At 36.5% G+C, this 13,568-nt stretch overlaps 2 protein-coding genes across 3 annotated transcripts in view; both read left to right on the top strand.

Annotated features, from left to right (window-relative positions):
• Positions 1-2,282: 2,282 nt before the first annotated feature.
• LOC104951328 (macrophage mannose receptor 1-like) lies at positions 2,283-5,555 on the top strand. The gene is made up of 6 exons (XM_010777961.1): positions 2,283-2,379; positions 2,590-2,637; positions 2,951-3,364; positions 3,809-4,150; positions 4,239-4,330; positions 5,075-5,555. The coding sequence occupies exons 2-6, from the start codon at positions 2,601-2,603 to the stop codon at positions 5,171-5,173; spliced, it is 984 nt and encodes a 327-aa protein (XP_010776263.1). The 5' UTR covers positions 2,283-2,379; positions 2,590-2,600; the 3' UTR covers positions 5,174-5,555.
• Positions 5,556-10,138: 4,583 nt separating this feature from the next.
• The window catches only part of LOC104951326 (retinoic acid receptor beta), a 17,625-nt gene continuing 14,195 nt past the window's right edge, over positions 10,139-13,568 (top strand). The window contains exon 1 of one of the 2 annotated variants that reach the window (XM_010777960.1): positions 10,139-10,683. In XM_010777960.1, the coding sequence (XP_010776262.1) occupies positions 10,512-10,683 (172 nt within the window). In that variant the 5' untranslated portion in view covers positions 10,139-10,511. The remainder of the gene's footprint in view (positions 10,684-13,568) is intronic. The other variant, XM_010777959.1, reaches the window with a different exon arrangement.

Raw genomic sequence — 13,568 nt, 5'->3', positions numbered from 1 at the left:
AATCGTTATGACATCATAAAGTGGCCAAAATCTGATCAGCTCATTTTCAGATAGGTTTTTATATGGAAACGGACAAAACGTGAGCGAACCATTTTTCCTGAACATTTCAGAATCTCTTTACACAGAGGGGACACATGTTTATGTATAATATGTATACATATCATTTACAAAGCGAAAAATACCCATCTCTTTTTATATTCGTAAAGTGAGTATCAGCCCTCAGTCAAGTCAATTATGAAATGAATCAGTAGTTGCAGAAAGATCGTTGACCTTTCCCTTGCCCTTGGTCAAACTATAGTAAGCTAACCTATGGTTGTGCTTTGCATATATGAAAATAGTGACAAGAGCATAAACCTTACAGTATTAGCAAAGGGGATTAGCAGACGACTGCATATTTGGAGGATCTATTGCAAGGAGGTCCGATCTCAGCAATTATTGTGAGTGAGTATGCCTTTTTTCTTCTAATAAATAAATAATGTTATACAGTACCACTGCACATTTACAATACTGTCAGCAAGGCAAAACAATACATTTTAATAAAGATTTAAGTTTCCTTTTTTTATGTTAAGAATTGCGAAAAAGGTAAAAGCTGCAATGAATACAATTCAAGTCTTGTTTCTTTGATTGATATTCTTATTCGTAATTGCTTATAGCTTTCAAGTATTATTAAGTATTTTTCCAAATGTAATCATTTAAAAAAGTTATATTTAATCTATGATTTGAGCCTTTTTTTTAAATCATATCTGTGCCGTTTTCTCTAAATGCAACATGTTAAGTGGTTACACTTTTACCTTTTTGAGCTCAATTCAGTAAAGAAAGTGGTATTCTTCCCTCATCTAGAATAGATTTCTGCCTCGACTGATTTATAGGCAGACAAATGCGAAACATAACCAAAGATATAAAGTGGACATTTGCAAGTCAGGGCACCTCTTGTAACTTGGGAAATGTTTTTGCAAAGAAATTGTTTACAAATACAGGTTATTTTCAGTGCCGCTTAATTGCTTCATTTCAGTTTACTAGGTCCAAACTACCCATTGAAATGTAGTCTCTATGGCTTCAGTACGTGTTCACCCTAAACAAATGTAGTCCAGTTTGAGCCTAGACTTCCTGATGTCGTTTGACTTGCAAATCACCAAAACCATGATTACGAGTAACTATCAAAGTTAATTCTTCCCAGGGATTGAGTATAAAACTAATATTTTTGTAACGATAATTTGTTAAATATTTAGAACCTTGTAGGCCACCTGCACTTATTTCACAGGTTTTCTCCTGATTTACCACTATGAAACACACTTTATAAGGCTATGAAAAATAGCCAAACATCTCCCTTTTTTAGTATAAGCTCACCATGTTAATTTAAATGAATTTCTGCAACATCTCAGCATAGGAGTGCTCACCAGAGAAACCAGAAAACGAGAACATTCCTGTGTGATTGTACAGTTTATGATAACTATTAATATTGTCACTTTCTTCCTGTTTGCAGTTAAATCGTAAATGGATTGTAACATGAAAGTTATCTTTTTATTTTTTGGTAAGATCTGGAGTGCTATTTACATATTTGTACATATTAGTGCTCTCTTTTGGCCACTACAGATATATCTCTTTCTATCATCAATCCCCAGGACTTTGTATCCCCTCCTCTTGCATCCTCCGTCAGTTCCACTATGTCAACCTGCCGAAGACCTGGGAAGAGGCTCACCACTACTGCAGAGTTAAATACACTGACCTGGCGAGCTTTGAAAGCAAAACAAAACTTACCTTCTTATATATCGACTTTGTCCACTTCATTCAACTTTCTTTCCTCCGGCTTCAATTTCCATCACTCTCGTTCGTTCTCTCTGTCTGGTCAGACATCAATCTGTTCCACGTAACGCGCCCCCTAGAGGCCTGGAGGCGGAGCACTTCCGGTATGTTATATTTTTTTACTTATTTTTGNCTCTCTATGTCTGGTCACACACCAATCTGTTCCACGTAATGCGCCCCCTAGAGGCCTGGAGCACTGTGTGTTTTGGGGTTTGTGTGTGCTTTTGGGTTTGTAGCGTTTTTCTGTTGCGTTTGTTTTCGGGGTTTGTGTGTTGTATTTAGTTTGCATAATTTCTGTAAATGCAGCGTTTTTTTGTTGTATTTGTTTTCAGGGTTTATTTGTTTTCATTTCATTATTTGCAGGTGTTTCCTGCTTATGTATGCGTTTTTGGCCGTTGTTCAGCATTTGCACCTGCCGGCCACCGTACCAAGGAGACATATGACGTATTGCTTGTTTGGATATTTAAATATTTCCCTGCATCACAGCCATCACAGCCTATGATCACTGCACAGGATACTTCTCAAAGAGGTGGGCAGACATTTGGACCCATTGTGATTCCAAGTTTGTTTTTACATGTGAGTATATCTTCTATTTGACATAGATATTATTATGATTATTTGTATCATGGCATTATGACATTTTATATCTATATCAATTTTGAAAATGTTTGCTACCGACTATTTTATAAATATTGTACCAAGCCTAAAGCTATATTCAAACATACTCAACATTTAACAAATGTTACTCTTACTATTTATTTTGCTGTCATTTTTGGTTGTTTTCAGTGAAATCAGAAATGGATGCTAAAGTGCTTTTGATTTTCGTCATTTTTGGTAAGACTTACACTATCTTTATATAATTTCATGGTGACAGTTTATGGTTTCCAGTTAGCACAATATAACAGTTAATTGTTTTCCATTGAATTCAAAAGCTAAGAAATATAGGCCTGTGAAAGGATTATTCACAATGGCATGTGAAGTCGTAGGTAGCGGTATCTCGCTGGCAACACAACGTAAACATTATTTCAAAACATTTGGAAATGTTACCCTTAAATTAAAACCCCTTTTCAAGTAATTTAGATCAAAAGTTCCAAACATGATTTCTGATCATTCACAGCCAAATGTTCCCTCTGTCACAAAACCTCAGGATTTGGTCACGTGCCCTCACACTCTCATGGCCCTCTTGTTATTCGTGAGTACCACTATGTCAACCTGTTGATGAACTGGACCAGCGCTCGGCACTACTGCAGAGAGAAATACTCCGACCTGGCAACCTTTGAAAGCATGGCTGACATTCGTAGGGTAAACAGACCTAGTCAGCACCAATTTGCTTGGATTGGACTGTCTGATGATCCACAATCTTGGAAGGGAATTATGGGTAATGATGCAAACTCCTGGAGATGGTCCTCAACAGGTGAAACAAGCAAAACTGGCTACCAAAACTGGCGAACAGGTCGGCCAAATCATTATCACCACCCCCGGGCCTGTGTGTATGGGAACGCTGAAGGAAAATGGATTGATGACGCCTGTCACAAGGAACTATATTTTGTTTGTTACGACGGTAAGAACAAAATAAGTTTGGACTCTGAGAACTAGAGGGAAGAACTTAAAGTTGTCAGACTGTTTGATCAGAACTTTCCTTTAGGCCTACTGTATAGAGTGATGCAGGAATTACCTGGAAGTTAGCATTACTTGGGGAAAAAAAGGACTTTTAAATATTTCAGAAAATCAGTTCTGTGGTGTACAATTATTTATGTTTTTGTTCAGCAAGATAATTTCTACACCACTTTATGACTTACATACAAGTGAATAGCTAACTGAGGCTACATTACTGTTAGAAACTTGTTGCAACAGCCATTTTTATGACACATTCAAAGTAGGCTAATTACTGACTATGTTATGTCGAAAAACCAAACATTAAAATCTCCTAAGCTTTTGCTAACCACATACCTTATAAAAAAGAAAAACCTTGAAACAATAACAACTAACTTTTTTTCTATTGTAGATACACTTCCTGCAGGCGAGAAAACATATACTTTATATGACACCCAAGCTCGTGCATGGGAGGATGCCCAGACCTACTGCAGAGCACACCACACAGACCTGGCTATGATTGAGAACGCTCAAGAAAACACAGATATGTTGTCAATTACGTCAGAACATTCTGTGTGGATTGGCCTGTACAGAGTGCTTTGGAGGTGGTCGGACAACAGCAACAGCTCCTTTAGAAACTGGAGGAGTGGTCAACCAAATAACTATTTTGGTAACCAGTACTGTGTAGCTGACGAACGAGGCCAAACGTGGAACGATGTTGATTGTTACACGGAGCATCCCTTCTGGTGCCAAGGTGATAAACGTAATACATCTCAGAAATACTAAATCTGCCTTTTTTTTCTTGCAATGCAAACATATTTGGTGTTTGTTTGACTGTTCAGTTGGAGGGGTGAAGATCACGATGTTGAGGGTGAAGATTCAGACTGATGCTGACCTTTCAGATCCAGCTACTAATCAACAAGTCCTACAGCAGGTAAAGCTCCCACCCATATTCTCGTTCTCTTATCTCTTGTGAAAAAAAGAGTGTGACCAAACTTCAGACATAGATTAGATCTAAGGATGAATTGAACATGCTTCAAAACTTCAAGACTGGACTATGACACCTGAGCATCAGACCTCAGAATTAATACCGTAGGCATCAGAAGAAAACAAAAAGTCAAATTTGACGGAAAGCTCAACAGGGAAAACAAGTGCCAGTTGTCCTGAATACACATTCCCCTGCATCAAACAGAAGCACCTGGTTTAATATTAAGCAGAATTATGTCATGAGATCTTCCCAATATTGTTGGTGGATTGGTAGGTACTTGTTGCCTTGCCTGGTTGGTTTGGTCAGGATAAGGTATCAGGGGTAAGAATAGTTGGGGTTAGTGAAAGGGCAAGCCAATCAGAGGCAGATTAGGGCAGTATTTGTTTTAGTCGCAGTATGAAAAACATTTTAATGGTCCAATGAGGTAGTTCTGCTTAATAATTGGCCATGTGCATGGAGTGAGTGTGTTTCCAGAGCAACAGGTCTTTGGAATTTGGGGCATTTGCCAGATAAATGGGCTTTTGGCCCAATGTGATATTTTTGGACTATTTTGGTTTTGGAATAGTGGACCCTCGGAACAATGGCTTGGCAACCAAAAATATACTATGGAAGGAAAAGGATAAGAGTCAATACAACTTATTCTGCTAGTGTTCGATTTGACATTGATTTACTATAACTTTTATTTTTCAGCTACGTGAAATTCTCAGGGACAAGATACCGGCTGACTTGACCCTGCGCTGGAAGAGTCAACCCGTGAAATCAGGGGAAGATACTGATGAAGTAAATTGATGATTTGCTCTTTTTAATTGATTGATTGATGTGTTGGTGTTTATCTAGACGTTGCCAATAGTAGAATGAATGCCTGTAGCCATAATGATGTATGTAGATGATTTTGTTAACCAATAGATCAATTACTCAAATCAAAGCATTTTGTAATTTTCAATCACAGTGCACTCTGCATACCAAACTCAATATACGGCTAAATGTTGAGCAGAGAAAATGACAAAATACCAGAATACATGGCAAGCTTGTGAAATATTTTATGAATGTACATGCAACATCTTGCACATTTTGAGAGTAACTTCACACTGTTGAAAAGCAATGTTTGGTTGAAAGCCGGTTTCTGTTTCAGATAAATAAAGAAAATATTATCAGGGGTGTTGAGTTACTCTTTAAACTCATGGCTCAACTGAACAGATGTCTTGTTATGTGAACAATAATGCCATTCTTCACATCCGGCTTGAGCACTTGGATAAAGAACACTTACATTGTCCATTTTATTGCTTAGTCTTCGATGTCAGAGTGATCTTAATGTAGCTGCAATATCCACTTTAAACTCTGTTTATTTATACTGGTATTTACTGTGCTCTTATTCTATTTTCATTTACTTTTCAGGTAGTATATTCTCTTATATAAAATTACTTACATTAGCTTTCTTTTGTGACTTTCTGTTGTGTACTTAATTAGGTAATTTGTGCTTTTTCTTGTCAGTTGCCAAACAAGGTGACCTTATGATAAATTCATAATTTGCATAGTCAAATAAACAATTAAAGGCAAAGGTAAGTTTGTCCAACTTTATGCAATTTACGGAGATGAATGCTGTGTTTCTTCTAATAATGACCCAGTGATGAGCTATATTTCCAACGATGCTTTTGAAAACCCTAGAGGCATATTTAAATGCAATATAGCCAGTTTTTCTGTGATTAATATCCAGTCACCAAAGCTTCACTTCAATGCCGTGCTGTGTCCTAAAAACGCAAATTAAACATTTGCAAATCTGAAAGCCTTGAAGACCCTTCATGGAAAACATTGCAAATGATCAGCACTCTCTTTTGCATTGTATCAAGTGACCAACAGAGTGATCTTTTAAGAAAAATAGCTTTGTCACAGCTTTTATTTAAACATTTATTTGCGAAAGTTGGTATAACATCCAAAATGTTTCTTTACTTGTTCACCAGTACACTATTTGTTTTGTCAAGCAAATGTTTTCTGGCTTTACCTCAGTGTAGATGTAATGTTTGTGTCTACAGTAAGCATGCATTAATCAACAAAATAATTGAGTGTGTTGATTAATCCATTATACTGTAGGTAAAAAAATGAATTAAGGATGAATCAGTTTTTACATTTTCATTCAAGCCAATGTCACTGGTTAGGCCAGTCAGAAATGAGTTACATATTAGCTAAAGGCCAGAGAATGTAACTACCAACAATCTTATTAACCCCAGGAGAGTCAAATAAAAAATCATAGTAACCATTCATCAATCAGCAAGAGTTGTCTTGATTTTCAGTTGTTTAAACGGCCAGATGACATCCTTTAGAACACTTCAAAGAGGAGTTTGACTTACTGAGTCATTTTAAACCTGTTCAGTCCTAATGCTGTTCGTGTGTCAGTGAAAATAAAGAGATATATTGCACTAGTAAATAACCCCTCCATATATGCCAGGCTCCAAGTGGAGGTTTACAACTGGTTGTAAAGAATCAAAAGGATGGCTGTTAGGTAGTAGGTCTTTCTGTTCCTTCTCACCATTTGGTGCAACGCCATATTTAGACAAAATACTGGGAAATGCACAAAAAGGGGGAACAGCTGAAAAGGATTTTTAGACCTTTAACAAACCCAAGATGTGGTTTGTGATTGTGGGGTTTTGTGTTTTTGACTGCACATCAGAACGGAAACTTCAAAAATAACAATGATACTATAAAGTGAACATTTCTTAATGTTTTAGAGTTAGGGTAATATTTGTAACGTATTATAGTACATTTTATTACATTATACTGAATCAATTGTCATAAAATCTTCTGAAAATGCAGAAGAAGGTTTGTTGCAATATCTTCACAACTAAAGTATAATTAGTACGCAACTTGGTAGAGGCATTTATGGTCCTTGTTGGATAAACCCTTGTGACTTTTGACATCCTCTAATTGTTCATCTGGTGCCATCAATGGATCAAAGTGTGCACTTCCAAACTGTCCAACTTGTTGTGACAGGTCCACTATGACAAAACTAATGCCAGAACTACTGTCAACCATAACAGTTCCTAATGTCAGTGCCAAAAAAAGGTAAAAGCTACCGATGCTTCAAATTTAAAAGTAGGCATTTCAAAATGTGAAATGTACCCATTTTCAACGTCTACAATGCTTACATGCTTGAGTGGTTTCAAATAATATATATTTAATTTCAAAAGACAAAAGGTGTCATGAATGACGACTGAATAGCTATCAATCATAGCATATACGCCACGGTATACAGGGCAGTCAATCCAATCCAATCTAACTTTATTTCTATTGCACATTTAAAAACAACAGAGTTGACAAAAGTGCTGTACATCAATTAATATATTAAAACAGCATAGACACATTGAGAAAAAACTGACAGGAAATACAAAAATGTGAAACACTAGACAATAAAACCTTAAAGCCACAGACTGAACACTCTCACATGACGTAAAAACAATACAAAAAACAAGTAAATAAAACCCCAATTTCAGTCAGACTTAATACATCTCTCAAATCTGCCACTTCTGCTGCTAATCCAAATGGAGTTTGGTAATAATAATAATAATCACGAGGTACTTTTGGTACAACCCATCATTACATCTGATTAATTGTCAGGACGTAGCATTGTCATTGTGAGCACATCAGCTTTCTGACATTAGCAGTACTTCAAAGCAAAACTCTGCCTAAGCACAGCCGCACATCCTAATCCTCAATCCTGACCTTCAGTCACAAACAATTATTGATGAATGGCTGAATATATGAACCTTTACCAAAAAATGCAAACAAGTGACAGTGTGAACCCTCAAAAGAACGATCAAGATAGAGAGCCAGCAACAACAACAAAATGTAAGCGATTCTAAATAGGACCGAGGGAAGAGGAGGAGGATGAGGAGCCGGGGGAGGATGGATGAAGGAGGAGAAAGGAGGGCAGGGGAAGACTGAGCTGGGAGGGAGGTCCAGCAGCAGGCTGCAGGAATGTTTCACATGCCTGTCCTCTGGATGACCTCGCCTCCCTGGAGTGTGGGAGATACTGGGAGTAATTAGCCTCCTTTAACATTGGATCTGTGCTGCCTCCATGCCTCAATGGGGTTAGCAGTGGCATTGAAAGAGATCAAGTGTATTTATATTTTCTAACAAAATAGCTTTCTTCTTTTGCACCACCCGGCTCCAACACTCGGTTTCGTTTTAATTCATACTTTTTAAACAATGCATTAAATTATTCTATGTTTTTCTGTCTTATTTAAGCTTTTTAGGGCAGGGAAGTTGTTTTCAGTCATTTTCAGTTGATGAATGCGGTAAATTAGGTCTATTATTTGTAAGTGGAACAGATTTCCTTCCCCCCACCCACCAACCCATCTTGCAGCTGACCTACTTTATCTCCCAGTAGATTTAATCATGGATCCTCCAAGCTGCAAATATTTCTCACTTAAAGTCAAGGATCAGGAATGGAAGTGGACGTAAATGAAGAGAAACAGAGCCTAAAAAGTATTGATTTTGTAAAAGGCCACATGGTTTCAATCTTGAAATGCCAATACTGGAACATCAGTGTTAATCTGCTTTGCTTTGATGCCCTTTATTTGAAACAGACAAGCGTCCCTTTATGGCAAAACATGAATCCAGAGCTAAAAGCCTGAATGTTCTCCACTGTAATTATACTACTTACTGCATTTGGGTGATATTGAGGGAGCGAGAAAGAGTAGGCTACTTCATTTATTGTTCAATATTTTTTAACATTTTGTATATATTTTTTACAGAGTCATTTGTAAATATCAAATAATACTCATCTGAAATGTAAACTGAAGAGGGATGATATCATCTCATACATTTAAGGCACATCCAACAGCTCATACGTAGATTGGAAAAATATCCCTTCCTTTCTAATCTTTACAAAATGTACATTTCTCAGAAACTCAGAAGAAAACCACTCTTGAGGTTGAAAGTAGCATATTGTATCATAGGAAAGATAAGAAATATGTATACTTTATGATCTGCTCAATATGTAGATGTGCATGTCATAATTTATCAGAAATCATCGTGGATGTTAAGCATAGACCAGCTGTTAATAATTTAGCACTAACAATAAATGATTTAGAGCATTTTATGGAAATGGTTGTTTAAGATTTCACTTTAATGAAAAAAAAGTTCATTAGATAAAACATGTACAAATATTTGTAAAAAACTTAAGAGAGAAACACATACCTTATTGTTCTTAAAATATCTTGCAGAACAGTTTGACAGTTGTATTACTTTTTGGGTGTTTAAAGGCTTGGAAGTGTTAATTATAGTCTATAAATTTACATACAAATCCAGTGAAATGGGGGCTTGAATTTACATTTACTATATCCAGTACGTTAACACTGAATTCAATTATATAAATAAGATATTCAAAACGTGGGGTAAATACATTTCTACACTCAATTTTGATATTGTGGTTAGTTATAAACAATATTTCAATGTTTGCTACTGGTATAACACACCGAATTTTTAACCGTCGACAGTCATGTTGCATTCTGGGTAATGTAGTCGCCACATTTTTTACAACAAAGACTACATCGAACAAAAATATGATATTTCTGTTTCTTCTGCATAAAATGTGATACTTCTAACGTGCATCTCTGATGGAGGTAAGATCCTACTACAGTAGTAATACTTTTACTTGAGTACAGGACTTCAAAGTACTAGTTTCCAGCCGCCTGGTGATGTCAGACAGCGGCTGGGTCATTTGAAGGTCAGCAGCAGCGGAGGAGGTTCATGGAGAGTTCACTTGCATACATTAGGTAACACCATCGCTCGCTCTGACATAACTAGTATGAAGCAGGTTGAGTTGAGACATTCGTCAATAAAGAAAAAGAGATAAGAGGAAAGAAGTCCCGGGACTAACTTTGTTATGCTAAACAGCCGCCAGATCTGGATGTGTTCTCCGGTGCAACATGCAAACACTGTGTGTGGGAAATATAGGTCTTGTTTCTGAGCGCTCACACGCCCCTTTGAAAGCAACACAGGCATGTTTTACTCTTAAAACAACGTTTGCATCGAACTCCAAATAGGAAGGGAAAAAGCCCGCGCTGCTGTTTAGGATTGCACATGCGGACAACATTTCCACGCGGATCGTCGAGGAGACTGAAACCAGATCATGTTTGACTATGTGGAATTTCAAGCTTTCGGTCCCGGAGAAATCATGGACTTGTACACCTCCTCCACCCCCAGCCCTGCATCGTGCATGCTGCAGGAGCAGGAGCCAGATTTGGCAGCCTTCTTCCCGGAGCTGATCGAGGCGGACTGGCAGCAGCACCGGTGCTCCCAATGTAGGTGAAAACTGATGTCAACATTTAAAACCGTGATGTGTTGCTGAATATAAGTTTTGCTTATATAGCACATTTATAAAAAATTGTGGTCGAGCCAAAGTGCTGTTCATATAATAAAAATAGCCTACAGTAGAGACACTTTACAGCTAATACAATAGCACAGATTGTTCAGAACATCAGTATGAGAAAAAACGGGTTTGTATATATGGCCTCTTAAAATATCATGTTACCATGTCCCATTTTTTTTGCAATGTTAACCAAAATCTGTTTTCATATATTTGGGTTTGGGTTCACAGGAGGGTTTGCACAATGTGTGCTTGCCTATATTTTGAGCCCTCAAAAATGCTATTATAGTGCTATTATTTTTGCCACACATACGTTTACTCTTTATAAGACTTCATCTAATAACTAAATATTTGTCCTGCATCTATTCATTTTCGACTGAATATTCAAGTGATTATGTGACTGTGGTCTGTTACTTACATTAAAGGTCAGTTGTTGTGCTAAGATAAGATAAAATAAGATGGACATTTCATTTATCCTGAGGGAACATATTCTGCAGTAGTTGCAGTACAAAGTGGTTAAGTGTACAAATGTAAAAAAAGCTGAAAATCCAAAACATATTATCAACAGGTATATGGATCATACAAATGTTACATTTTGGTAATCAGTCTTGCTGGGTTGCATATGGATATTTATTTATAACAATAGTGTTCCCCATTGGAATAGCAATTGAAAACATCAGGCTGCACTGATCTTATAGCTTACATACAGACATAGATAAATCTACTGCAATCTCTGTATGGCACATTTCATACAAAGTATTGCAATTCATTAAAAGTAATGCACACAAAAAAAAAAAATATTGTAAAAATAAATTAAAAAAACTGTCAAAGATAATATACGATGACAAGTGATAGACATAAGAGGGGATACATCAAATTGCAGCAATTATGCAATGAAAGGAATAGTTAAATAATTAAATGATGGCCATAAAGCAACATTTAAATGAACAAATATACTTTAATCCAAATAAAGGCTAAAAGTTAAGGTAGAATTTAGGTTTGCTTTTGAAGCAACCTCAATGACACACAGGAGCTGCAAGACCATAAATCGCCTCAAAAACAGGTACAAATCAAACAAAATTATAAGAAATTAGGTTTAATAAAGTATATTTGATTCATGACCTCCTTTGTGTCTTGCTGCCCACATATCACATTTTCTCCAACAATTTATGTATGCTTTAATGTGTACTGGAAATGTTAGTATTTCCTCTAATCATGTATGAAGGTCCTTACCTTTTACTTTAACATTTTTATTTCAACCCCCTATTTAACAATTTAAGCAGAAATAATAAATGGTTTGAGTTTATTAATGTTATTTTAATAACTACAACCATGTCGGTCTCCATTGCAAATAAGTTAGATACAGTTCAAACACAGATGCAATACAAGAAGATATTTCTTCATAGTAGAACAACATTATATTGTTTCACAACCTATTTCTGAATTGCTTTACACACTGATTATTTGTGCCAAAGAGGGGAAGTTAAAGTATAAGTTAAACAACCTATAAAGTGTGAGTTTTTATGGGGAGTTTCTCTGGCAGGAGTAAACTCAGCAGTAAACAGGGTGCTGTGCACGGAGCAGATCGTGACGTTGTGGTGGTCTGTGTTTGGGACGGGCCGGTCAGTTTTGGGTCAATGTGAGTTCACTGGACGGTCACCGGCTCAGGAGGTCATAGGAGAGCCAGACTGCTGCCAGTGGTTGGAAGAAATACTATTTCCTTTACTTCAGTCGCAGGACAACAAATGTCAAAACAAAAACAACATTAAAAGTCCTTCATTATAAATTCTGCATTAAAAATGTATTGAACAGAAGTAAAAAAAGCAAACTGTACTTGTTCTGCAGAACAATGCCCCTTTTGACTGATATATGCCGGTTATATGTGACATTACTAGATTGACTGATTTATGAAAGAAGTAAAAGGTTCTGCTATGTAAATTCAGTTATTTGCCTTAACTCTTAACATTTGTGAAATAATAATGAATAATCAAAATAATTGTATCTCTTTGGACCTCCTAAACATACAGACATACTTCTTTTGCATCTCAAAGTACAAAACAACGAAATGCAAATTCTTTTTTAAAATGTATAACACATATTTAAATGCTTCAAATGCCAGGGAGAAATGCATGAATAATATACATTCACAAATAACCTAAAGCTGCATTGATTTGTTTATTACATTAATTTGGCATTTAGTGTTATCACTTTGGTTACCTCAAGCAAAAATACCATAAAATGTACTTTCATTCTGCTCAAACATAAAGATTTGAAGATTTTACGCTTGTTTTGTCAGACATGACATTAAATGAAACTTCTTTATGTTTTGGATTGGTGGTTAGACATGCAAGCAATTGAAAGAAGCACTTGGGGCTCTAAAGAAGTTATAATGAGCAAGTTTCACAACTTTTTATAGAATCAAAGAATAAGAGAACAATCAAGAAAATAAGTTGTTAAGGCTGCAACAGGACATTTCTGTATTGAATTTTGATTTATGAAGGTTGTAGTAAGCGAGACGCACAGGAAGGCTAAACAAGACAAAAAGAGCCTTTGTCTAAATAGTAGTGTAACCACATAAAACATTCAGCAGTATGAAGCATCTCCAAAAAAGCTTTTACTCAACTTTAACTGATGTTGCCATGTCCTTATCTTTGAGGCTTCAAACTATTTACTCCCTGTTGCAACATTTTTTAGTGGATCTAATGTTTGACTCACACAATGCATTGTCACTTCCATCAAATAACACCAGCTAAATTGGGGTGGGGGCAACCTTTCTCCCTTCCCCCCTAACCAAATTACTCACACAGCCCCCCCCCCCCC

This window comes from Notothenia coriiceps, unplaced genomic scaffold (genome assembly GCF_000735185.1).
Source record: "Notothenia coriiceps isolate Sejong01 unplaced genomic scaffold, NC01 NC01_scaffold00018949, whole genome shotgun sequence".
NCBI classification, from domain to species: domain Eukaryota; kingdom Metazoa; phylum Chordata; class Actinopteri; order Perciformes; family Nototheniidae; genus Notothenia; species Notothenia coriiceps.
Note: the sequence above shows the minus strand (reverse complement) of the source record. Positions and strands in the feature narration are given on the sequence as shown.